The sequence below is a fragment of the Equus przewalskii genome, chromosome 23, assembly GCF_037783145.1.
Source record: "Equus przewalskii isolate Varuska chromosome 23, EquPr2, whole genome shotgun sequence".
Lineage (NCBI taxonomy): Eukaryota > Metazoa > Chordata > Mammalia > Perissodactyla > Equidae > Equus > Equus przewalskii.
Genome location: NC_091853.1, coordinates 14367895 through 14394222, shown reverse-complemented (window position 1 = coordinate 14394222; position 26328 = coordinate 14367895). Strand labels below are relative to the sequence as shown.

The following is a 26328-nucleotide window of genomic DNA, read 5'->3' as shown; positions in this document are numbered from 1 at the left end:
TACTTTTTATTTTAAAATTCCAATATCTACCCTTGGTAATACTTTTGTTGTATAACCTTTAGTTTTTACATAGTATATCATCCTGTGATGATCCTAACCACTAATTGTAAGTAATAACCACAAGAATAAAATGGAAAAAGAATAGTGCATAAGGTCTACCTAAAACTAGGGAGATGCTGGGGCTGGCCCAGTGGCATAGTGGTTGGGTTTGCACACTCTGCTTCAGCGGCCCAGGGTTCATGGGTTCTGGATCCCAGGCTCGACCTACACACTGCTCGTCAAGCCATGCTGTTGCAGTGTCCCACACACAAAGTAGAGGAAGACTGGCACAGAAGTTAGTTCAGCAACAATCTTCCTCAAGCAAAAAGAGGAAGATTGGCAACAGACGTTAGCTCACAGCCAATCTTCCTCACCAAAAAAAAATTAAAAAGAAAAAAGATTAGGGAGATGCTTTTGCCTATTTAAATGTTTATTATTGAACAAATAATCTGTTTTTCAATAAATTCTTTATAGACTTAACTATGTAAAGAACTATAAAGAATTACAAATAAATGAATGCCCTGTATTTCCATAATTTAGTATATATAGCAGTTGAATTTTTCAGATTGGGTTTTAAAAATATGAGCAATACATTCAGTATCTACACACATTTGCTGTGATCTAATTTCTTTTCTTTTGCAAGATTTTTTTAAAAAGATTCAGTTATATTGCAGCCTCTGGATAATAAAATTGCAAGGATTCTTAGTGGGAAGTTGAAAAGTCAGTATCTTTTGTATTATTAGTGTTAGTTGCAGGAAAGTTAACTGTCCAGTTGCTTTTGTGGAAATTTTGTTATAGGTTAGGAGGAATATAAAAGCTCTTACATAGCCAACAGTAGTTGGGTAGATATATGTTATTCCTCTTTTCTACTCACCACTACCAGAGATGCCTCTAAAAATAGGAAGCAAACTGTTAGTCCTTGAGTCAAAGGCTACTCCTGAATATTGTACAAAAAGTTTTAGAAAACTAATCTCCAAAAATACAAGTCTTGCTAACTCTATTTATCACCTCTGAAACATGGTTTTTAGCCAATAAGAGCATCTGGAATCCCAATAAGAACCTAAAGAATAATGACATACTAAGGATTTCCCTTTTTGGATTGGCCCAATAGTACAGCTTAAGGTAATTCCATTTAGTATAATTTCTCAGTTACGTAAAGGTTCCATTCTCCAGGGTAAGAATCTAAGTACCTGATAGTTCTGCAGCAGGATAAGACTGAGGTAGAACTCGCTGAAGGCCAGTTTAAGGTCTTTAATATTCCTATGTTGGACACGTTCCTCATGGGACAAGTGGAAGACTGGCTTTCTGCGTTGGCGCAGAGTAGTAACACCAGTGCTTTCTTTCTGCGCATCCAGTGACGACTGAAGCTCATTCTGAAGTGTAGCAAACCTCCGCTGAGCCTCTGCGAGCTTTTCTGTAAGAAATAAAACAGAATTGTCAAATCATCAAGATAAAAAAGCTGGTAAAAATTCTCACTGTTTATGAATTTTTACTAATTATTCTAGTTTGTTTCCCTAAAATTTCTAGGAAAAGAATGTTACAACTAATATTTAGAACTGGATAGGAAAAAATGTTTTGGTATTAACACCCTCTTTTCATTCTACCCTACACTTCCCTCCCTACAAAACCTCAAGTGTACACTTTCTTTTTATAGATTATGTTATAGAACTGAAAAGCTACTAAGAGTGAGAATGCAAAATGGTACAAACGTAATTCTCAAAAGGTTAAACACAGAGTTACCTTAAGATCCACAAATTCCACTCTTAGGTATATAACCAAGAGAACTGAAACATATGTTCACACAAAAACTGGTACACATACACAAATTTATATTTCTAATAGTCAAAAAGTGGAAACAACCAAAATGTCCATTAACTGATCAAAGAGAAACAAAATGTGGTATATACATACAATGGAATATACCATAAAAAAGTATGAAGTACTGATTCATGCTACAACACAGATGAATCTTGAAGACATCATGGTAAGTGAAATAAGCCAGACTCAAAATGCCACATATTGTATGATTCCATTTATGTGAAATGTCCAGAACAGGCAAAGCCATAGAGACAGAAAGTAGATTAGTGGCTGCCAGGGTCTGGGAGGAAGGAGGAAAGAGGAATGACTGCTGATGGGTATGGAGTCTTTTGGGGTGATGAAAACGTCCTGGAGTTAGACGGTGGTGATGGTTGTACAACCATGTGAATATACTGAAAACCAGTGAATTGTATACTTTAAAACCGTGAATTTTATAATATGTGAATATCTCAAGTTTTTTAAAAAGCTATTCAGAAACTTCTCTAGTTAGTGCAGAAACAGGATTAGAATTTGGGCTCAAGATTTCTATTCAGTTGCATTTCTCACTACACCTCATTAATTCTCCAAGACACGTATTACAAGAAGAGACTAAGACTGGCAAACTATACATAAGAAAAAAAATATTTGGTGTACCTGGCTGGATTTACTTTATTTATTTATTTATTTGTGTTGTACTTACATTTAAAAATAATGCTCTTGTAACTTTTCTTCCAAGGTTACAATTTAGTACATTAAACGCAGGCAAATTTCAGTTCAAATCCTTGCCTCATCATTAACTAGCTGTATGATTTTAGTCAAGATTTTTTTTTGAAACTCTTGTAAGCCTTTCATAGATGAAATTGAGACAGTACCAATACAAAATAGAGATACTACCTCATAAAGTGGTTGTAAAGATTAAATGAAATGAAGCATAGAACATCTAACATTGCTAGCACTCAATAACAATGATAGTAATCATACAATAACAACAAAGTATTATTTACAGCTAATTCTTTCTCAAAGTTCTCCTCTTCCTTGCTTCGTATACTGCTACACTATCTTGTCACTAACTGCTTCTTCATGCTTCACTGCTCTTTCTTTTAGAGAAATTACTCCCAGAAGATGCTTCCAAGATTCATCTCCATCCTCAATCATTTACATTACTTTTCTTACATTTGAAATCTATTTATTATTTCTTGTATATCCTATGACCTCAAATTGTATTCAAAACCCAAATCATGTTTCTATTCCTCTTTCCAAGTAAATTTCATCCATCAATATCAACACCAACTACAATTGCTGAGGCGGCCCAGGAAATACTCCTTTCACTAAGGTGTAGAGAAATACATCAGTGAGGAGAGCACCTGCATCCTCAAAAAGCTCTGTGGTTGCTCTCCATTGTTGGCCAGGTATGACCATGGGAGATATGTTCGTTGAGATGGGCTCCCTGATTTCAGTGGAGATGACAGGATCCTGGAATAGAAGGGTCAGATGGAAGCACTTAACCATCAAAGACAAGGTGGGTGCATTTACCATAAAATGCAACAGGACAAATCAGTAATCAGAAAGTTTTACCCCACAAAGATTTTGGCTGTGGTTAATTGATCATGGTTATGCTTAGGAAGGAAATACACAGACAACCTACTGAAATACTGTTTAATCAATATAATATAAAAAAACTCCAGGTCTGGTAACCAAATACTTGATTTTAGTCACCACAATAGAGAGTCATGACCTCTTGCCTAGTTTCCAGACCTAAGCTGGAAAGTTCACAGACCCAGACTTTTTTTTTTTAAACAAGGTTGTCATTATTTTTTTACTTTTATCTTTACTTTTGCTGAGGAAGATTCACCCTGACCTAACATCTATCACCAGTCTTCCTCCCTCTATTTTGTATGTGAGCCACCGTCACAGCATGGCCACTGACAGACAAATGGTATAGGTCCATGCCTGGGAACTGACCTTGGGCTGCTGAAGCGGAGTGTGCCGAATTTAACCACTAGGCCACCAGGGCTGGCCCCAAAGACTCATGCTGAATGGGATGCCAGGCTCCCTTTTGGATGGTTCCTGCTGCACTGCCAAAAGTCTATACTGTAAATCTTCCTCCAAGCCTTCCTCAAAGGGGCTAGTGGCCATTTACTAGAGTAACTGTGCACTGGGGAAAAGGAAATATCCAGACTTTTCAAGGATTTCTAGTTATTGCCTTTTGTATTAGTTTTCTATTGCTATAGAACAAATTGCCCCAAACTTAGTGGCCTAAACAAAACTCACTATTTAGCTCACAGTTTTGTAGGTCAAAAGTCCAAGCATGATGTTACGAGGTCCCGTCAGGGTCCATAAGACTGAACTCCAGGTGTCAGCTGGGCTGCTTTCTTATCTGGAGCTTGGGTTCCACAACCAAGCTCACTTGGTTGTAGCAGAATTCACTTCTTTGCAGCTGTAGCACTGAGGTCCTCGTTTTCTTGCTGGCTGTCACCTGGGATCTGCTTTTAGCTTCTAGAGAGTACCTTTACTCCTCTTCATCTTCATAGTCAGCAAGAGAGAAGACACTCTCATGTCAAAGCCCTCTCATGCTTTGAATCTCTCTCCTTAGGAATAACTCAGTCCCTTTTAAGGGTTCACCGTGAGTAGGTCAGGTTCACATGGGATAATCTCTCTTTCTTAAAGTGAACTGATTCAGGACCTTAATTACATCCACAAAAACCCTTCACAGCAGCACCTAGGTTAGTGTTTGATTGAATAATTGAGAGAAGGTATGTGTACATCATGGGGAGGGGATCTTGGAGGCCACCTTAGAATTATGCCTACCATATTCTGAACTGATGCAAATTTCTGGAGACTCCAAATGCCATTTGGTCCAGCAGTCAAATGGAAATTTATAGTGTTCAGGTGATAGATGGAATATTAGACCAGTTTTAACTCACAGTGGACCCAGTTGTTCTGTAGACTCATACTATGATTACTTCCCTAGTTCTAGAATGCATAATTGGAATAGAAACACCAGGTCACTGGTAGAATCTCCATATTAATTCTGAGCCAGGGTAAGGGCCATTATGGTAGGAAGAGCTGGTGGAAGTTCCTGGCACTTATCTGTATCAAGATACTACCCCAGAAGCAAAAACACATCCCTAGGGGAACTTCAGAGGTTAGTACCACCATCAGAGACTTGAAAGATACAGGGATGATATCTATCACATCCCCATTTATCTGTTTAGTCTGTGCAGAAGTTGGATGGATCCTGAAGAATGTGGATTATCATAAAATTAGTAAGATGGCAGCTTTGATGGCAGCTGCTATTCTAGATGTGGTATCATCACTAGAGCAAATCAACACAGCCTCTAGCACCTGGTGTGCAGCTATGCACCTAACAATGCAGCTACTCACCTGGTAGCAAAGACCAGCAATGAGCCGCAGATATCGAACCATTCCCCACTGGCACAGCTCAGCCACCTAGAGTCAGGTTGAGTGCACTGGATACTTTCTATCATGCACGGGGCAGAGATGTGTCCTTTCCAGAATGAAACCATTCTTGATATGGATGTGCCCTCCTTGCTCATAATGCTTGTGTTAGCACTGCTATCAACTGGAATGCCTTACAGACTTCAGTGTTATTTGAAATACAAAGTTTATAAGAATGTTGACCCATTGTAGATGATTCAGGATAGTTAATCTTGTTATATTACATGCAATTTTGGTACTGCTTTTATCTGGAATTCCTTTTTTTAAACTGAGGTATAACTGACATAACATTAGTTTCAGGTGTATAACAAAATGATTCAATATTTGTATATAAGGCAAAATGACCACCACAATAATTCCAGTTAACATCCATCACCATACACAGTTACAAATATTCTTTTTCTTATGATGAGAACTTTCAAGATCCTGGAATTCTTATTACCTGAAATTGTTACACCTCTAATATTGAAGTCTGAAATCTCCACATGTGAATAAAACATCCTATTCTTCCACTTTTCTCTCTAATCCCAACTCATTTCTTATTCTCTTACAACTCCAGCCTCAGTAAACTATTTGTAATCCTCCTCACACCCCAAATAATGTCATGTACTTTAATGCCACTATGCATTTGGATAGGTTTTTCCCTTGCCCTGGAACACGACACTCCAACCCGCCCCCCCCCCCCACGCCCCACCGCTATGCCCAAACACACTCCTCCGAGAGCATATGGCAAATGCCCATGCATTTTCAAAGACCTAATTTAAACCTTACTTCTTTTAGGGTTTTTTTTCCCTCAATCCCTCTCTTTTCCTCCAAGTAAAGTCAACGCTTCTTCATGTCGGTTTCCATAGTACTTTGCAAAACTCTAAAATACCATTTATCATATTGTATATAAACTTAAAAAAACAGATAATTGATAAATAAACACATTACATGTACTCTGATATTTTCTATTCTACTATCTATTCTATTCATATTTTAGAAAATGCCTGTGATGACCCCAGGTATTTTAATTTCCTGACCAATTTATTGGGTCACAACCTACAGTTTAAAAGAGTATTAATTTAGATGATAGTCTGCTTTTTTGTGAAGATGCCATGCTGAAACTGTTACCCCAGGACTATGGCCATTTCCCAAGTCAGGCTTAGAAAGAAAGAAAAGATAGGAGGGAAGGAAGAGGAAAGAAAAAAGAATAGAGAAAGAAAATGAAGTTGGTTTCACATGATTTGTTTTTAATAGAAATCTCTCACTTTTTTTAACAAAATGAAGAAAGCAAAATTTATTGTTGATTGTAGATAAATAATTATAATTTTAACTTTCATCAGATGTCTTTCCAAGAAAGCAAGACAGACCACTTAGTTGCTTTAATTCATTTTCCCTACTTCCCACCTACTCCTAATCCTTCAATAGCTTAAGTAACTGATTCTGTTGTAATGAATTCAAGAGAATCATGATATAGGAAGAAATGCTAAGACAATGGGAATTTTATTTATTTTTTTAAACTCTTTTTTTTTTTTTTCCTTTTTCTCCCCAAAGCCCTCTGGTACATAGTTGTATATTCTTCGTTGTGGGTCCTTCTAGTTGTGGCATGTGGGATGCTGCCTCAGCGTGGTTTGATGAGCAGTGTCATGTCCGCGCCCAGGATTCGAACCAACGAAACACTGGGCCGCCTGCAGCGGAGCACACGAACTTAACCACTCGGCCACGGGGCCAGCCCCGACAATGGGAATTTTAAACAATACTACAGACCTATAATCATCTTAATTAATTAAACATATATTTAATCCACACTTTAACACATATATAAGCAAAGAGCAAAACCAGCCACTAAGTCATAGTTTAGCTATTTGAGTACTAGATACATATAATCACTTGTAAGACGAACATTTAGTATTTCAGTGAAACGTTCTTTTGTTTCACTACACACACACACAGTGGTATAACAACATACAATGTCTCAAATTCAATAAGAATAAAGAAAAATAAACATATAGCAAGACTGTATAATAGCAACAGTTCTGAGTAATTATTATCCAATTGGTCTTATGATGCCTGAAAATATTTTACAACCAAGAAATAAATCTGGTTCTATTGCCATAATTTTCCTACTTATAAATAACACCACTGAAACTAACCTTCCTTCCCTTCTTCTTTCCTTCCTTTCTGCCTGCCTACCTGCCTTTCTTCCTTCCTTCCTCCCTCCCTCCCTTCCTTCCTTTTCTGTCCGTCCTCGTAAAGAAAGGAAAAGCATGGGCCAGCCCCGTGGCCAAGGGGTTAAGTTCACACGCTCAGCTTTGGCAGCCCAGGGTTTTGCCGGTTCAGATCCTGGGCACAGACATGGTGCTGCTCATCAAGCCAGGCTGAGGCAGTGTCCCACGTAGCACAACCAGAAGGACCTACAACTAGAATACACAATTATGTACTGGGGGGTTTTGGGGAGAAGAAAAAAAAAGAAAAAAGAGTGGCAACAGATGTTAGCCTAGGTGCTAATCTTTAAAAGGAAAAAAAAGAAAGGAAAAGCACATAACATTGTTGTGAGTTCCTAATACAGTAACTGAAGCCAAAAAATGAGGTCAGAAAGAACTGAAATTATATAGAAACAAAAGAAAAAGCACTTAGCTATTTAAAACATTCCAACCACTAAAAAGGGCTTGCCTGTTTTAATTGTGAAATATTAACAGTAACAGATATATTCGAAGGTTTTTTTTTTATGTAGGCACATAAAAACACTGCTTAAAAGGTAAGTATTTTGAATGGTGAGAGAAAGCAAACTGGTTCAAGAAAAGAGAAAGATAATTGTAACATGAAAAGATTAGTAGTGCCATTGGAAAAGGATAATACTGGTCACCACAAAGAAGGTATCTAACACGACAGCCTTCAGGATTGATACCATTTTAGTGCTAGAAGAGGCCTGGGAGACTTTCAGGTAGACGATTAGCAATGCTAATCAGCAATGCTATCACCAAAAAGGATCTCTCCTTTAAAAAAGTTCCCTCTCCTCCCAGGGTCTTCAAATATTGAAAGATTTTAATCTATAAATCTAAATAAATGCCCATATCTTATTAACCAAAAATATGTAATAAAAAATAAAGAGCAGTAAAGTAACTTACATCAGGTTTTCTGAAATATTGAAAATAGCTTCTGATTCCTCACATGTGGAACCCTAAAGGACTGAGAACCAATTTGCTCATTTTACAACCAAGTACCTGGAGGCCTAGGAAGGTTAAATGGTAAACAACTTCTAAAAAAAGAATAAGGTTCAAAATCCAAAGTGTAATTGGTACGTTATAGAATTGGTATGAAAAGAAATATCCGCATTTTCGTAGTATTCATTCTACGCTTTGTTTGTTTGGGGTATTTAAAGGTACTAGTCAAGACCATAACACGCTTAAAAAAATGACCACTTTTAACTGACTATTAAATAGCTTGTGAGATGTAAGTGGGCAGAGGTAGGTTTATATGCTGAACTCAATCTTGTATTATTTATAGTTTTTCATGTGCCCTAGTGTCTGAGGATTGCAGTCTACAAGACAATCTGCCATGGAGAAGGCAGCTAAATAAGGAGAAAAATGATACTGTTTAGGACAAGCGCCAAATTCTATTTCTGTCAATCATGTCTTCATGTTACCCATCACTTCCTGACCTAGGAAAAAGTCAGTCTGGAGACTATCAATTTGTACCTACTCTGTGATGACATCAAGAGACATGCCCTAATGGCCCTGCCAATACACAAAGAGAATGGAAGTCATTAAATCACAGCCCCCCAATTTTTAATCGTAAAAAGCTTAAAATTATTTTTGAGAAGTAACCAAGTCTAAGATACTACTTTTTAAATTGAGGGTTGTAACTCAATATGGGGTCATGAAAGCAATTTAGTAGATCATAAATCAGTATTTAACAAATTAAACAGAAATAATTAAATATAGAAAACAGAATATATTACAAGTAGTAAGGATAAGGAGTTTCATAAAAAATTAATTATTTAAATATATTGCATATACACACATACAGATGCACATAAACATATATAAAACATGTATCTGTCTATGTGTAATGGGTCATAATTTTTATGTATTTTTTTACTGTAAGTCAAAATATAAAAAGTATGTATCTATTATTAAGAGTAGATATTTTCCTTGTAAACTAAAAGGCGTTATTTATTCTTTATGATCTAAATTATCCATTTAGAGTTGGGGTCAGAGATCCTTCCAAAACAAATCATAGTAAAAGAAAAATGCCAATAAACTTGACCTTATATATTTTTTCATTGACATCCTTAGATCATCCCTAACAGCCTTTTCTCAGTCTAAACACTCTTTCCACTGAAATGCCTTCCTCTTTTAGTATCCTCTTCCTCCTTCTGCATGGCTGTCTTCTCCTTCTCTGTCTACACTGCTAGTTCCTCTTTATCCTCCTAACCTCCTAATTGTGGAAATCACCTTTATCCTTGAACATTGCAATTCCTTCTGAACATTTTCCCCATGCTGAAAATCTATCCATCTGCATGGTTCCAAATAATATTTCTATTTTGTCTCTGCCTTCTAGGTGCTTGTAACATAGTGAAAAGGACACACATATATGCCATGCCCTTTCATGGCTCTGTGCTTCTGTATAAACTGTTCCCTTTGCCTAGGAAGAAGTCCAGACATAAACAAAATGAGAAGGAGGACATAAAGTCAAGACATTTGATTCCTTTTTGTTTGTTTATTTTTCATTCGAAGGGAGTGACTTGCTAAGCAGACTAAACCAATAAAAAGGGAACTTAAAAATGCATTTATTCAACAATTCTTAGAGGAAATAACTACTGGAGCAAGGTCTTGAGGAGCTTAAATTCAGTCAGTAGTTGTAGAGATTTGCCATAGACTGAAGAGGGATATCTTTTCTACAAAGATTGGAAGAAGATAAGTAAGGGTAAGAATGCCTACAGGTATTTTAGGGGGAGAAGTGGCATAGATCTGCATATTATACACCAACAGGAGTTGAAGGCCTTATTTTTATTTGTAAAGTAGGAGGTATAATGAGCATGATGGGGAAGATGGTGGGGTCAGAGAATTCAAGAGAATAGCATAGGGTTTAGACAAGCACTTTGGAGCATGGAAAGGAGCAATGATTAGGACCCACAGGCAGCTTTGAGGACATAGTTAAGAATGCAAGAATGAATTTATAGTGGTTCAAATTTATTCTGCCATGTGATTTTTTTCCAGGTGTCCTAAGCAGCCTGGGGATAGTCATGAAGAAGGTAAAAGGCTGAACTGGTCCACAGGTGGAGTTTCACCAGGCAGAAGCAATACAAGGTAAAGGGATTAAAAACACAAGGGACAATGTGGTTAAAATGATTAATGGAGAGGGAAGTAGTTTTGGGAGAGACATGATCAACTGGAACAGAATGAGGGAGTCAAGGAAGTTGAGCTCTGTGAGATGGAAAAACAGATGTTTAAAGGAGCAGGAGAGTAAATATATATAAAAACAAAATTTAAAAGGGTCAGACATAAACAAATAGGTATTTTTTTTTATAGCATCTCGTAGATGCCACACTGGAGACTGCGCTCTAGAGAAACAGAGAGGAGTGTTCCATGGAATGGAAAGGAACAAAACTGACATAATTAATAAGCTCCAATTGTGTAATACAACTCTGAGAGAAATGATAAAACCAAGTTTCTGGCTCTTTAAAGCTTTGGACTGGGCTACAGTGAAGCTCTATCATGGTACTGCTTCACTTTGAGGTCCCGAAATCCTTTCAACTGCCAGAGAATCTAGGCAATGAAAACATAAGGTTTAAACATCGAGATACCAGATGCAGTCCTGCCTCAGCTAAAGAAAATATCCTTTAAGTGCAGGATAGCAAGGAAAACAAGCCTCAATTTTAAAACGATGATCAGCAGTTTAAACCGTGACATGGTAGGGTTTCTCCTATCTGAGCAGCAGAAATTGTCTTTTGTGTGTTGTACCAAAATCCTACTCACCTGAATAAAATGTGTTGATTTTGGCAAGTTCTTTTTCACAGGTTTGGAAAAATTTTTCTTCAAACTTGGCAAAATATCTCTTTACTGTGTCCTCATCTGTAACTGAAAGCAAAGAAAACAATAAATTTAATGTCCAAAGGCCAATAAGGAAAACTAGAGGAATAAAATTTAAATTACTACTTTCTTAATCTCCAAAATGACAACAATAAAGGTATTTCTCTGAAAAAAGGAACTGTGAACCATATTAAGAAAACATTAATCAAAGGCCTCTTCACAGGAACATAACCATTTTTTAATTGAATGAGACTCTCTAAATCTCTACTATAATAAATTTACAGTGATGGAGAAAAGTGTTCTAAGACTTCAGAAGAGGAAGACAGTACTGTAGACAGAGGTGATCAAGGAAGATTCAAGGTGTTGGGAGGTGAAGTGAGTAGGATTCAGGAAGAGAGTAGATTTAATATTTCAGGGAGGAAAAAAATGCAACAGAAAATGAAGACATGTATATGTAATACACTTCTGGAAAAAAATGAGTTGATTGTTCTAACTGTACTGAATTGCTATCTACTCATTTTTACTTTATGTGCATCGGACACAGAGAAAAACATACAGACTGATGATTATAAATTAGATATTCCAAACCTTTAATTGCTGGGTAGGAAGATAAATGAGTTGGGCAAGTGGGTGATTGCACAAGTGCAGTGATAAATGACAACTGACACCTTCAGGATAAGGAGTGGTAGGGATTCTGGCAAACTGGAAAGCACATGCTCATCTAGTTAGTTGCTGCCATGTGGTAATATGAGGCCCAGGTTGTCAGATCTTACAATTTTTCAGGAGAAGCCATAAATCTAGATATTTTTAAAAAACTATGTTGAAAAGATGTTCAACATCACTAATCATCAGGGAAAAGTAAATCAAAACTACATTAAGATATCACCTTACACCCATTGGAATGGCTATAATTACCAAGACAAAAAATAACAAATGTCAGAGCCAGCCCGGTGGTGCAGCAGTTAAGGGTGCACATTCTGCTTTGGTGGCCCAAGCTTCGCCAGTTCAGATCCCAGGTGCAGAACTATGCACCACTTGTCAAGTCATGCTGTGTCAGGCGTCCCACATATAAAGTAGAGGAAGATAGGCACGGATGTCCCACATATAAAGTAGAGGAAAATGGACACAGATGTTAGCTCGGGACCAGTCTTCCTCAGCAAAAGAGGAGGACTGGCGGCAGATGTTAGCCAGGCCTAATCTTCCTCAAAAAAAAGAAAAGAAGAAGAAGAAGAAGAAAATAACAAATGTTGGAGAGGTTGTAGAGAAAAGGGAACCCTTGTACACTGCCAGTGGGAATGTAAACTGTTTCAACCACTTTGGAAAACAGTATAGAGATTTCTCAGAAAATTAAAAATAGAAATACCATATGACCCAGCTATCCCACTACTGGGTATTTATCCAAAGAACTTGAAACCAGCAATTCAAAGAGACTTATGCACTCCCATGTTCACTGCAGCATTACTCACAAGCCAAAACACGGGAGCAACCCAAGTGCCCATCAACTGATGAACGGATAAAGAAGATGTGGTGTATATACATACAATGCAATAGTACTCAGCCATAAAAAAGACAAAATCGTCCCATTTCCAACAACATAGATGGACCTTGAGGGTATTATGTTAAGCAAAATAAGCCAGACAGAGAAAGACAAACACCGTATGATTTCACTCATATGTGGAAGATAAACACATGGACACAAAAAGAATAGTTTAGTGGTTACTAGGCGGAAGGGAGTTGGGAAGTGGGCACAAAGGGTGAAGGGGCACACTTATATGGTGACTGACAATAATGTACAACTGAAATTTCACAATGTTGTAAACTATTATGACCTCAACTTTAAAAAAACCACTATGTGGGCCAATCAATACATGTCTTTGCAGGTTGGATCCACTTTGTGAGTTCTGTCATATAAGCTTATCAATTTACTGAATCCTATAAGTACAGATATATGTAGCTTCAGGAACCCCGAAGCCTATAAGGGTACATCTCTTGCCCAAGTGAGATATGACTAGACTCCAGATGCCAAACATAATATAGAACTATCCGATTTCTAGATCTCTGAGGCACTCTAAGCTTGAAACGTCTACACAAAGTATAGGGTCTTTTATGTCCCCTATATGCTCTAAATCTTAGTGCAATTCCAGAAACGCTTAAATAATTCACCTGTCCAAGAAAAGTGAAATGATATTTCCCTGAGTAATACGCAATACACACACACACACAAATTCATAGTACCAAAGATATTTTCAAGAAAAACAAAAGCTTAAAATGACGTTCTAAAAAAGCATATCAAATCTATTAATTTAATTTGAATAAAACAAATGTAAAACAAATTAGCACTACACAAATTCTTAACTTTTATTTATACATATCTACTTCCCTATCTCTTATGCTTTAGAACTGAACAGATAATGCAGGATTCTATCGATTTTGCAGTAAAGAAGGGATGGCCATTTTAAGTCCCTGACGTAAGCTCAGCAATTTAGGTACAATATAGGCTATAGCTGCCCAAGGCCACTAAGAATTATTTTTTCAAAGCATAAAGCCTGTCAAAGCTTTTTTTTAAGCTGACCTTGAGTTAAAGATGCCTCATGGTAACAGATGCTGCTCTTATAATAGAATCTAGCTATAGCTGTTTTAAAACAAGAGTAACATATTATTCTACTTAGTTACCTACTTTTCAAATTTTTTATTTTATTCTCCATTGTATTGTTAGGAGAGAAAACCTAAAAGCAAAAAATGAGTTTGCTCATATTTACTTTGTTTATCTATTAACAGACAATTTTCATTAACATAAAGTGATAGAAATAAACAAAGCTGTTCAGCAAAGTGATTTAAACATAGATTCTGTTTTGAAAATAATTTTAACATATATTAGTATTTACATAGAGGTTCCATATTCAGCAATATCAACTATTTAAAATATTACTAAGCACCTAGAAACAAAAAAACTTAAGCCTCTGAGAAACCAAAGCATATGAAATAAATTTTATGTATTAAAGCATGAATATTCTACCCATGAATCAAGCTTGTATGAATTCTTCATTTCCTCAATTTAGAGAATGTTTTATCTAAAAACCAGCAGTCTGTTATCCAGTTTTCTAGTTCACATATAACAGCCACAAATCAGAACAGGGTAGAGTAAGGTTATAGTAACACTAAGTAACAGCAAACAGAGAGAAAAGAGGAAAAAAACTATAGATAAAACTAGCAAGAACAGCTATGCAAAATAAATGAAGGAAAATGTTCTTGTCATCTCAGATTTCAAAAGACACAGTAATCTACTGTAATGAAAAGTACACTATTGGTAAAGGACTTTTTAAGAAACACGACAAAAAGAACAGAATAGAGAGTCTAGAAATATATCTACATATAGAGATTTAGATTACGATAAAAGGGGCTTCAAATCAGCGAAAAAAGAATGGACTGTATAAGAAATAGGATTGAGTCAATTGGCCATCCATTTAAAAACTCCAAATGGAATTAAAGAAACAGTATTAGAAAATATTAGAAAAAAATTTAAGTAACTCTACCTGGGGAAGGCCTTCCTAAACACAACACAAAACAGAGGTCATAAAGGGAATAACTGACATTCTCACAAAATGAAAAATCCGGGCCTGCCTGGTGGTATAATGGTAAACATGTGTTCTGCTTTTGGGGCCTAGGGTTCGCTGGCTTGGATCATGGGCATGAACCTACACACTGCTCATCAAGCCATGCTGAGGCGACATCCCACATAGAAGAACTAGAAGGACATAGAACTAGGATTTACAACTATGTACTGGGGCTTTGGGGAGAAAGAAAACAGAGGAAGACTGGCAACAGATGTTAGCTCAGGGCCAATCTTCCTAAAAATATATATACGTAAAAATAGTTAAAAAAAAAAAAGAGAAAATTCTGCATTCTACAAGACACTATAAGCAAAGTTAAAAGACAAGCAACAGACATGAAACACATATTTGCAACATTTAAAATAAAGGATTCATATGCAAAATACATTTAAAAGAAATTCTTACAAATCAATATTAAAAGGATATTCCACAAGAAAAATGGGCAAATTAGAGCAATTCATAGAACGAACAAATAAAGGGATGTTCAACATCCCAGATATCAGATAAATGCTACTTTAAAATAATGAAATATAATTTTTCAACCATCAGATTAGAAGCAATTATAAAATACTGATATTATTTTGGGAATGGTGAAGGTAAATAAACACTCCCACTTTCCGTGGTGGGAATGTAAATTTTCCTTTTAGGAAGACAGACAGTAGCTATCAAAATTTTCAGTGTGTTCAATCCCACACGAAGGAAATATATTCTAAAGGAATCTCTGCATAAATGGATGTATCTGCAAGGATGTGCATGCACCATTATGTTTAATAATGATAAGGAAAACAAAGTGATGCCCAACAAAAGGGGAATAGTTAAATAAATTATAATAATATCATATAACATTATGCAGCCATTTAAGAAATGATATACATACATCTTGATATCTATGAAAAACCCAGACACACTGCTGAGGAAAATGTTTAAAAAACAGAATATGTACAGCATGATCTCACTTATGAAAAAATATGTGCATAAATTAATATTCATATGTACATTCATAGAAAGAAGACTGGAAGGATGCCTGCCAAATTTGTTAATTGGGGTTATCGCCTTTGAGAGAGAAGTAGGTATGAGAGATTCTCACATTTTGCTATCTACATTTATTGTATTGTTTGAATCTATCACAATGAAATGTATTCATGATGGATAAATAAATTACATTGTATAAATAAAGGGTATTATTGACTGGAAGAAAAAAAGAAACATGTCACATCCAAATCTTTAAATTATACACAGTAAAACCTAACCAGCATAGCTATTTGAAAAGAGTATCTGTATCAGAATTTAGAGGTACATGGAATGATTAAGCCTTTCAAATTCAGTTATGAGAAGTCGGTAGAATGCAGATTTACAGAACATCAATTTCTATTATATGATTCTTCCTATAACCTATGTGCTGAATAACGTTAGAAATCAGTAACTCTAAATTGGAAAAACAGAGAATTTCCATGTTCAGAAATCAACTAACCCAATTTCCTTGTTTTATAGGTAAGGAAATACTGGTGTAGAGAGCCTACATAACAGTACAGCTTTTTTACCCCTCCAGTAACAATCTAAAGTTTTATAGAGATTCACTGTTTTCTTATTACAAAATAAAGAATATCAAAGTGACTACTATGTGTTACATGGGTGTTATGGACTGAATTGTGCCCCCACCACCAAACTTCTATGTTGAATCCCGAAGCCCCGATGTGGCTGTATTTGGAGATAGGGCTTTGAGTAGGGAGTGAAGGTTAAATGAGGTCGTTAAGGGTGAGGCTTTATTCCAATAGGACTGGTGTCCTTATTAGAAGAGGAAGACTACCTTAATACCTCATGCCTGTCAGAATGGCGGTCAAAGAGACAAGAGATAACAAATGCTGGCGTGGATGTGGAAAAAATGGAACACTTCCACACTGTTGGTGGGAATGTAAATTGGTGCAGCCACTATGGAAAACAGTACGGCGATTACTCAAAATATTAAAACTACAATATGATCCAGCAATTCCACTTCTGGGAATATATCCAAAGAAATGAAAACACTAACTCAAAAAGATGCCTGCACCCCCATGTTCACAGCAGCATTATTTACAATAACCAAGACATGGAAACAACCTAAGTGTCCATCGACGGATGAATGAACACAGAAATTGTAGTATATACACAATGGAATATTATTCTGCCATAAAAAACAAGGAAATCCTACTATTTACGATAGCATGGATGTAAAAAGTGAGGAAATCCTACTATTTACAACAACATGGATGGACCTTGAAGGTATCATGCTAAGTGAAATAAGTCAGAGAGAGAAAGAAAAATACTGTGTGATCTCACTTACACATGGGATCTAAACAACAACAAACAACTCATAGAGAAAGAGACCAAATTTGTAGTTACCAGAGGCAGGGGGTTGGGAGAGGGGGAATAAGGAAGGTGGTCAAAAGGTACAAACTTTCAGTTATAAGACAAATAAGTACTAGGTATGTAATATACAACATGATGACTATAATTAACACTGCTGTACGATATATAGAAAAGTTATTGAAAGAATAGATCTTAAGAGTTCTCATCACAAGGAGAAATTTTTTTCTTTTCTTTTTATTGTCCCTATACAAGATGATGGATGTTAACTGAACCTATTGTGGCAATCAGTTCACAATATATATAAATCAAGTCGTCATGCTGTACACCTTAAACAATGACGTATGCCAATTATTTCTCGATAGAACTAGGGAAAAAAATTTAAAAAAAAAAGAAAAAGAGGAAGAGACATCAGAAACACCCTTCTTCCTCCCTCCCCACCCCTCCTCGTGCAGGTGCACACTGAGGAAAGGCCATGTGAGAAATAGCAAGAAGGCTCTCTGCAAGCCAGGAAGCGGGGCCTCACCAGAAAAGCCAGCACCTTGATCTTGCATTTCATGACTCCAGAACTGTCAGAACATAAATTCGTGTTGTTTAAGGCACCTAGTCTATGGTATTGTTATGGCAGCCCTAGCAAAATAATAAGTTGGACTTAAATTGTCCTGAATTCATTAATTTATCACAAAAGACTAAGCCTAGTTCAAAGAAACCTAGCATAAATAAGTGCAAATCTTATCAAGATATATCAACAATTACAAGAGTAGCATCAAGAGAAAAAAAAGGATGACAAAGGGGTGAAAAAAATCCAGAATTGGTGAAAATGACTCAGAGCAGTGCTGTAGAGAACTTTGCTCTAAGTCAATACTAATTAGTCAGTCACACTAAAGAGAGAGAGAATGAGGGAGAGATTTCTTTGTCATTTCTACTGTGGTTTTTTATCTCACATTTGTGGATGACAGACAATTTCTTTCTCACCCACCCGCTAAATTACTAAGCTAACAGCAAAGGACTTGAAGAGTACTAATCAAGGGAAAATATTCATACTGCATAGCAACCACCATTCAAGTGCTTTTTACAGCACTTTTCAGGAATATTTTTTTTTTATACCAGAAGTATCATCTTACTTTCACATGCAATCTCTCAAAAACCAATTCTTTAAAACCACTATTAATTCTTTCAAATATCTTTTATGTTCCATTCAGATTTTTACTACTACTTTCAATTTTCTTAATTTCCAGATCTGTGACATACTGAAGATAGGGATTATATCATGTTTATCTTTATAGATCCTATGCCCAACATAATGTCTGATACACAGTATGTGCGCCATACATTATTTTCTTGAATTGTAAATGTTGAAACAACGTTAATAATTCTTGTAAAAATTATATGCTTTAATAAAGTTTTTTAAAAAAGCTCCAACAAAAGGATATTCAAGTGCAAAAGAATGAATTTGCAACCCTACCTCATACCATATACAAAAATTGTCTAAATGGACCAAAGATTTAAATGTAAAAGCTAAATCGATAAAACTCTCAAAAGAAAACAGGCGTAAATCTTCATGATCTTAGATGAGGAAATGGTTTCTTAGATATGATACCAAAAGCACAAACGATTTAAGAAAAAACTGACATATTGGACTTCATCACAATTTAAAACTTCTATGTTTAAAAGGGCAATATCAAGAAAGTGAAAAGACAATCATAGAATGGGAGACAATATCTGCAAACCATTTATTAGATAAGGGTCTAGTATCTAGAATATATAAGTAACTTCTTAGAACTCTATAATAAAAAGACAAATAACCCAATTAAAAAAATGGGCAAAGAATCTCAATAGACATTTTGCCAAAAGATACACAAATGGGGGGCTGGCCCCGTGGCCGAGTGGTTAAGTTCGCGCACTCCGTAGCAGGCGGCCCAGTGTTTCGTTAGTTCGAATCCTGGGCGCGGACATGGCACTGCTTGTCAGACCACGCTGAGGCAGCGTCCCACATGCCACAACTAGAAGAACCCACAACGAAGAATACACAACTATGTACCGGGGGGCTTTGGGGAGAAAAAGGAAAAAATAAAATCTTTAAAAAAAAAAAAAAAAAGATACACAAATGGCCAATAAGGACATGAAAACATTTCAACATCATCAATCATTAGGGAAATGCAAATCAAAACCACAATGCCACTTTATACCCAGTAGGATGCAATAATAAAAAAAGAGACAATAACAAGTGTTGGCAAAGATGAGAAATTGGAACCCTCATCTACTGCTGGTGGGAATGTAAAACGGTGCAGGTACTCTGGAAAACAGTTTGGCAGTTCCTCAAAAAATTAAATATAGAGTTACCATATGATCCAGCAGTTCCACTTCTAGGTATACACCCAAGAGAAGTGAAAACATATGTTTACACAAAAACTTATACATGAACTTCCATAGCAGCATTATTGATAATAGCCCCAAAGTGGAAACAATCCAGATGTCTACCATCTGATGAATGGATAAACAAAACATATATCCATATAATGGAATATTATTCAGCCATGAGGCATACTATTACATGCTACCACATGAATGAAACTTGAAAACATTACACAAAGGAAAAGAAGCCAGACACTAAAGACCACATATTGTATAATTCTATTTATATAAAATATCCAGAACAGGTAAATCCATAGAGACAGAAAGTAGATTAGTGGTTGGCATCGGCTGAGGGAAGGGGGAATGGGGCATGATGAAAATGTTGTGGAATTAAGATAATGGTGATCGTGGTAAAACTTTCTAAATATATTAGAAACCACTGAATTATACACTTTAAAAGGGTGAATTTTATAGTATCTGAATTATATCTCAATAAAAAATACACTTTAACTCCAAGTTTAACCTTTTAACAGAAACACTGATAAATTAAAACTTATTCATTTATTTATTCAACAAATAATTATTGTGCCTATCAGATTTTAGGCTCTGTGTTAAATGTGGGGATATAATGATGAACAAGATAGATGTGGCTTCTGCCCTCATAGAATTTGCATGCTAGTGACTAAGGCAAAAAGAAACCCACACAAATAAACAAACAAAGAATTACAAACTGGAAAGTGTTGTGAAGGCAATAAACAGGGTATTGAGACAGAGAATAGGTACTGGAATGATGACTGTCCTTTGGCAGGGTAAGGGATGATCAGAAAAGATCTTTCCTTGGGAGATGACATTTAATCTGAAACCTGAACCTAATGGATAAGAAAGAGCAAGTGCAAAATGCTTCCCCACAGAAGGAACAGTAAATTAGGAAAGAAACTGGGGTGCCTGAGGATCTGAAAGCAGGCCACAACGGGACTGACAGAAGGTAGTGACAGGAGTTAAGGTTAGGGAGGTAGGCAAAGGCCTTTATACACGGAAAGGTCAGAAAGGTCCATGTTAAGTTTGGATTTGATTCTTTTTTTTTTTTGAGGAAGATCAGCCCTGAGCTAACATTTGCTGCCAATTCTCCTCTTTTTGCTGAGGAAGACTGGCCCTGAGCTCACATCCATGCCCATCTTCCTCCACTTTATACGTGGGATGGCTACCACAGCATGGGGTGCCAAGCGGTGCCATGTCTGCACCCAGGATCCGAACTGGCGAACCCCGGGCCACCGAAGTGGAACATACGAACTTAACTGCTGCGCCACTGGGCCAGCCCCTGGATTTGATTCTAAATACAATGGAAAGTATTGAAGAGTTTTAAGGAGTCTAAAATAGCAGGGGGAAAAAGTAGAATCAGGGTTTTTTTACTAAATGATAATTTAAAATAGCATTTCCTAGGACATTAGGTACATGGATGAAGAAAGAGAAGAAGAATTCCAAGGAATTCAAATGAGTTTGGGAAATAGTATAAATAGAGTTAAACTGATTTCTTTAAGGTAATAGTTCTCAATTAGGGACGATTTTGCCTTCCAGGGGACAATATCTGGAGGCATCTTTGGCTGTTGCAACTGGGAGGGTGTTACTGGAGTCTCATGGACAGAGGGCAGGGATGCTGCTAAACATCCTACAATGCCCAGAACATCATCCTCTCTCTCCCCTCCACCTCAACAAAGAATTATCCAGTCCAAAATGTCAGTGGTGCCAAGGTTGAGAAACTCTGCTTTAAGTCAAAAGAAACTTTACTATAATATACTTTACTAGTATGAGAGGGAGAGGTAGTATGTTGTTTGTCAACGTATCTATAAGAATACAATCCTTCTTGGGGATGGAGGTGGAAAAGGCAGGGGGAAGATAAAGGAGGGGGTAGTGAGTATTTATTAAAATTTTCAGGAACATTATTCTGTGGAACACTAGTTTGAGAGGCACTTACTTTAATATCACCACCATGTGGTCTGCGTTTTTGTTATATTCCATATGCAATAATTTCTACGACTTCTTAGCTTCTCAAAAAGTACTCATAAATCAGAGAGCTGATGAATAAAAATTAACATGTGACTAGGTTCCATCAAATATAGGAAGAATATTTAGCACTATTGGTTTCATGCTTTTAAGAAAAGAAGGTGTTTTGGTTTTTTTTTTAAGTGTGATTTACAAATTAGGAATAAATAACTTGAAATTCTATTTTTTCCCAAATGCTAGTTCATCAACAGATGGGTGAATTATATAAAGCATACGGCAAAGAAGATTTTAAACATAAAAAATGTTACTCTATAGTCATTGGTGTAGTAGAAATAGAACTACTTGGGAGTCATTCATTCAACAAATATTGAGTCCCTCCTATGATGCACCAGGCAATGAGGCAGGTGCTAGGGATACAATGATAAGCAAAATACACATAAACTCTGCCCTCAGAGATTATACTCTATCTGGAGCAACAGACTTTAATCAAATAATCACACAAATATACAAACTGTAATATGGGTTTAGAATAAAAAGTAAAGACGAGAAAAAACAGCAATGGGACCTATCCAGTCTGCAAGGCCTGGGGGGAGGGGAGATGTGGGAGTCTTCATCAAAGTATCACTTGAGATGAAATCTGAAGGATAAGTAGGCATTTAGTAGAGCAGTAGAAGCGCTTCAAGCAGCAGGAATAGCATATAACAAGATGCCATAGAAAGAAACGAGCATGGTACATTTGAGAAACTGAAGAAGCCTGTGTGACTGAAATTCAGGGAACAAGGGGGGACAGAGATGGCAGTTAAGGCTAGAAAGGCAAGCAGGGGCCTGATCAGTTAGAGCCTTGCAGAATAAAAGACTAGTTTTTTTTCCTATGACCAAGGAGACATCTCTAAAGGATTTGAAGCAGAAGAATGACTGTGATCAGATATGCTTCGTAAATGAAAGGATATGGGGAGGCCAATCAGAGGTAGTACAGTAGATATCAAGTGAGTGATCCTGACAGCCTGAACTTAAATGAGGGTACTAGAGACAGCGAAAGAAGCAGAGAAATTCAAGAGAGATTCTGGAGGGAAAAACCAATAGATTTTAGTGACTCAATGGATATGGTTCCGTTGCCAACTACCTGTATTAGTTTGAGGAAGTGACTCTCTGGCTCTGTGTTTTCTCTTTGACAAATGAGGGCATTTCACTAGGAAATCTCTAAGTCTTCCTCTAGCTCCAAATTTCATATCCTATAATTAAAGCTGCTAATTTCTGCAAAATGATTCTGAATCCAACTAGGCTTAAGTGGTCCTAAACAAGATTTTCTGATCTATCTTCAGATTTCACCATATGAGCTTTAATTAAATGTGCTTTTAAAATAGTCCTGGTAGAACAACAACAAAAAATTATTTTAATTCACAATAGAGACATGTAATTGAGATGACATTAACGTCACTGGAGCTAGCTCTGATACAACTGAAACTATTTATCACCCCAATGAATATTTACCTAACATCTGCTAGGCAAAAAATACCAATAAATGAAATAGCAATAAATAATTCCAACAAGGGCATAACTAATAGGAAAGCAAGTGGTATATATCAGTGTTTTAAAATGTTTTTTGCTCTTGTAATCTCTGAATTTTGAAAAAGTATCTTGCATATTTTTACGTTTATGAGAAAAGATTTTGAATATATTTAAATAGTTATTATCAATGTAATTTCTGGTACATTGTAATTATTTGCACTTTAAAACAATGACATTATTTTAAATGTAACTAATGGAATTTAAATGTCATAGCAATATGATAAGCACCATACCATCATTCATTATCGAATACACAAATAAGCTCTTCTTTAACAGTTGGAAATTTTACATAATTTTGTTTTCTTCTTGAACTTCTATTTCCATTCTACATTACATTACATAATTTATTCTAGTATATTTTTAGGTTTGAAAATCATTTATTGATCATTCTATCATACTTCCTAGCCATTAAATGTATGTAAATTAAAATTTAAATACAAAAACTTTCCTAACCATAAAGCTCTGAATACTAAAATTTCTTCTAGATTGGGCTATCATTACAATGATTAGAACACACTACATCAATACAACACAAATATGCAATAAACTTTGATAAAAAAACATAAAAAGTAAAATATTACTGAGAATTTGAAAATAAATCTCAAATTTAAATGGGTAGAGCTTTTTCTCCCAATCAGTTCATATATCCATTGATAAATGTTACAGTATTGCTAGAATGATAAATATTATATTATTTGCTGGAATGATTAATATTACATTATTTACTAGATTATGAATATTGTAGAATGAGACAATTAAGAAGCATTGCTACCCCTATTTTTCATCTTATAGATGTAAGTGCTAAGAAACTTCGGTCACATAAATAAGAAGATCAGAATCAAAGGTTATTGTAGCAATGTTAATTCTTTGAACTCTTTCCAAGTGTTTTCCAAAAACTGCATATTGATCTATCATTAAAAATTAGTTTTAATAATTTATAAGCTGACAATTAAGTCTTCCTTCAATTTCATTAAAAACAATCTGATTTCAAAAGGATTTCTTGCCCCATTAATCACTCCCTTTCTCAACTTCTACACCAAGTTATTTGAGTACTTCAGGCTAGTCCTTTATTAGGGGGCCAGAGAGGCAATGCAGCATAACAAAACTCAGAACTAGTAAGAGACAATGCTTTCTTTTATAAAATCAGGGAAAGGCTGTTTGAAAGGGGACCCCTTGACTGCTGGCAATAACTCAGGCAAATCAATTTCAGGAATTAGTATACATGAAAGATCTAGAAGTGGATTTCCGAAAAGGACAATAAAAAAGGACTTTTTCCCAGCACTGTTCTTCATTAAACCAACATGACAAAATACTAATTTGTATACAGATGATATTTTCAAGAGAATTATCTATTCTTTACTGAAGGACTTCCATTTGCTAATTCTGTTAGCCTAATTAATTATTTTATATAACTGTAAAGTATATGCCCATTATTTAAAGCCACTTTGTTAATCAAATCTATCTAGTTAGATCCACCTTTAGCTGCACTATTACTAATCACAGTTTTTTTCACTTCTGCAAAGCAACAGGTTATATATATTATTAAGACTGGAGTTACTATAAACAAAGCAAATACACAATATCTGATGATTATCCAAGATGAACAGGATTAGTTTAACTGAATTGTCAGTCTTTTTTTTTAGCAAAGATGAATATAAAGAATGAACCATAAGAATTATAACCACTGTGCTTACTTATTCCAGGAATAAAGTTTTCCAAGAACTACACTTATGTAACCATCTCATTTCTCTCTCAAGTGGCAGGCATGTAGCTAAAGACAGAACACATTTATGATGAACATATCATCAATATTCCAGTCAGATATAAAAAGCTAAGAAACACAAGTTTGTAACAAAAAAAGTATTGAAAAATCAAGGTATGTTTTACTCTGTTAATTCTTTAAGATCCATAAACTACATCTTTGTTGAAAAATTTTCCCAATATTCCCAAATTTTATTCTGATTTCATAGCAACATACTGACTAAAAACAAATTAAATTCTTAGCTCAAATTCCCTAAAAGCCAGTTTTGTATTTAAATTTTTATATGCTTCTCTCCTCCTCTATATTCTGGGGCCATTCAGTATTCTTTAAATTAGACCAGAAAAGCAGACACTTACTTGTCTGATAAAGACAATGACTGACAGAAAATTAAGAAAATACATCCCAGAATCATACTGAGACAGACGAGAGAACAAAGGAAAAGTATATAAAACAATGAAATTAAGGAAACAACTCACTACTAAAATGCAATTTTTAAAAAAGCTTAGTGATTTTATATATTTAAACAGAAGATTTGGACAGGTGGAAAAGTGTCTATTTCCTTGAGGAAAAAAGAACATATTCAATTCAATTTAAAAAATATTAACTAGGGGCCAGCCTCACGGCCGAGTAGTTAAGTTTGCATGCTCCACTTCGGGAGCCCAGGGTTTTGCCAGTTCGGATCCTGGTCGCGGACGTAGCACTGCTCATCAAGCCATGCTGAGGCAGCATCCCACATGTTACAACTAGAAGGGCCCACAACTAAAAAGAAATAGACAACTATGTACCGGAGGGCTTTAGGGAGAAAAAGGAAAAATAAAATCTTTTTAAAAAAATTAACTAATTTCTGATCCAAAAAATCAGTTTGGGCTCTTAATTGCACATAGACTAACTTGCCATCTAGGCAACTAAAGGATATTTTACAGCTGAATCTCTCTTAGTTCAACACATGGACTAGGGGTTCCATCCAAGATGGCAACACGGGAGGCCCCTGAATTCACCTTTTCCCAACAGATACACTGAATCTACAGCTACTTACAGAGAATTCCCTCTGAAAGAAATCCGGAAACTAGCTGAGTGACTCCTACACATTGGACAAATGAAAAAATCCCCACATCACCCACCTCACCCACATCGAAACAGGTGGGAAAGGCTGAGACATACTCTTGCCATAAATCCCACTCCTGGCAAAGTGCCAGACAATCAGGAAGGAACTTTCAACTCCCAATTCCCAGCTTCTCCCAGAGGAGAGCAGGGGTTGGACACCCCATCTAAGGGAGAAATAGACAGCAATACAATAACGGGAGTGGACTTCAACAATCCAGTTTCAACAATGCACAGATCACCCAGACAGAATTATCAATAAGAAAACAGGGGA

At 36.0% G+C, this 26328-nt stretch overlaps 1 protein-coding gene across 1 annotated transcript in view; it reads right to left on the bottom strand.

Moving 5' to 3' along the window:
- XPR1 (xenotropic and polytropic retrovirus receptor 1) overlaps positions 1–26328 on the bottom strand; it is a 205483-nt gene that overhangs the window by 66635 nt on the left and 112520 nt on the right. Inside the window, exons 3-4 of the mRNA XM_070591733.1 lie at positions 11259–11360; positions 1230–1453 (exon numbers count right to left, since the gene is read on the bottom strand). Of these exons, the coding sequence (XP_070447834.1) occupies positions 1230–1453; positions 11259–11360 (326 nt within the window). The remainder of the gene's footprint in view (positions 1–1229; positions 1454–11258; positions 11361–26328) is intronic.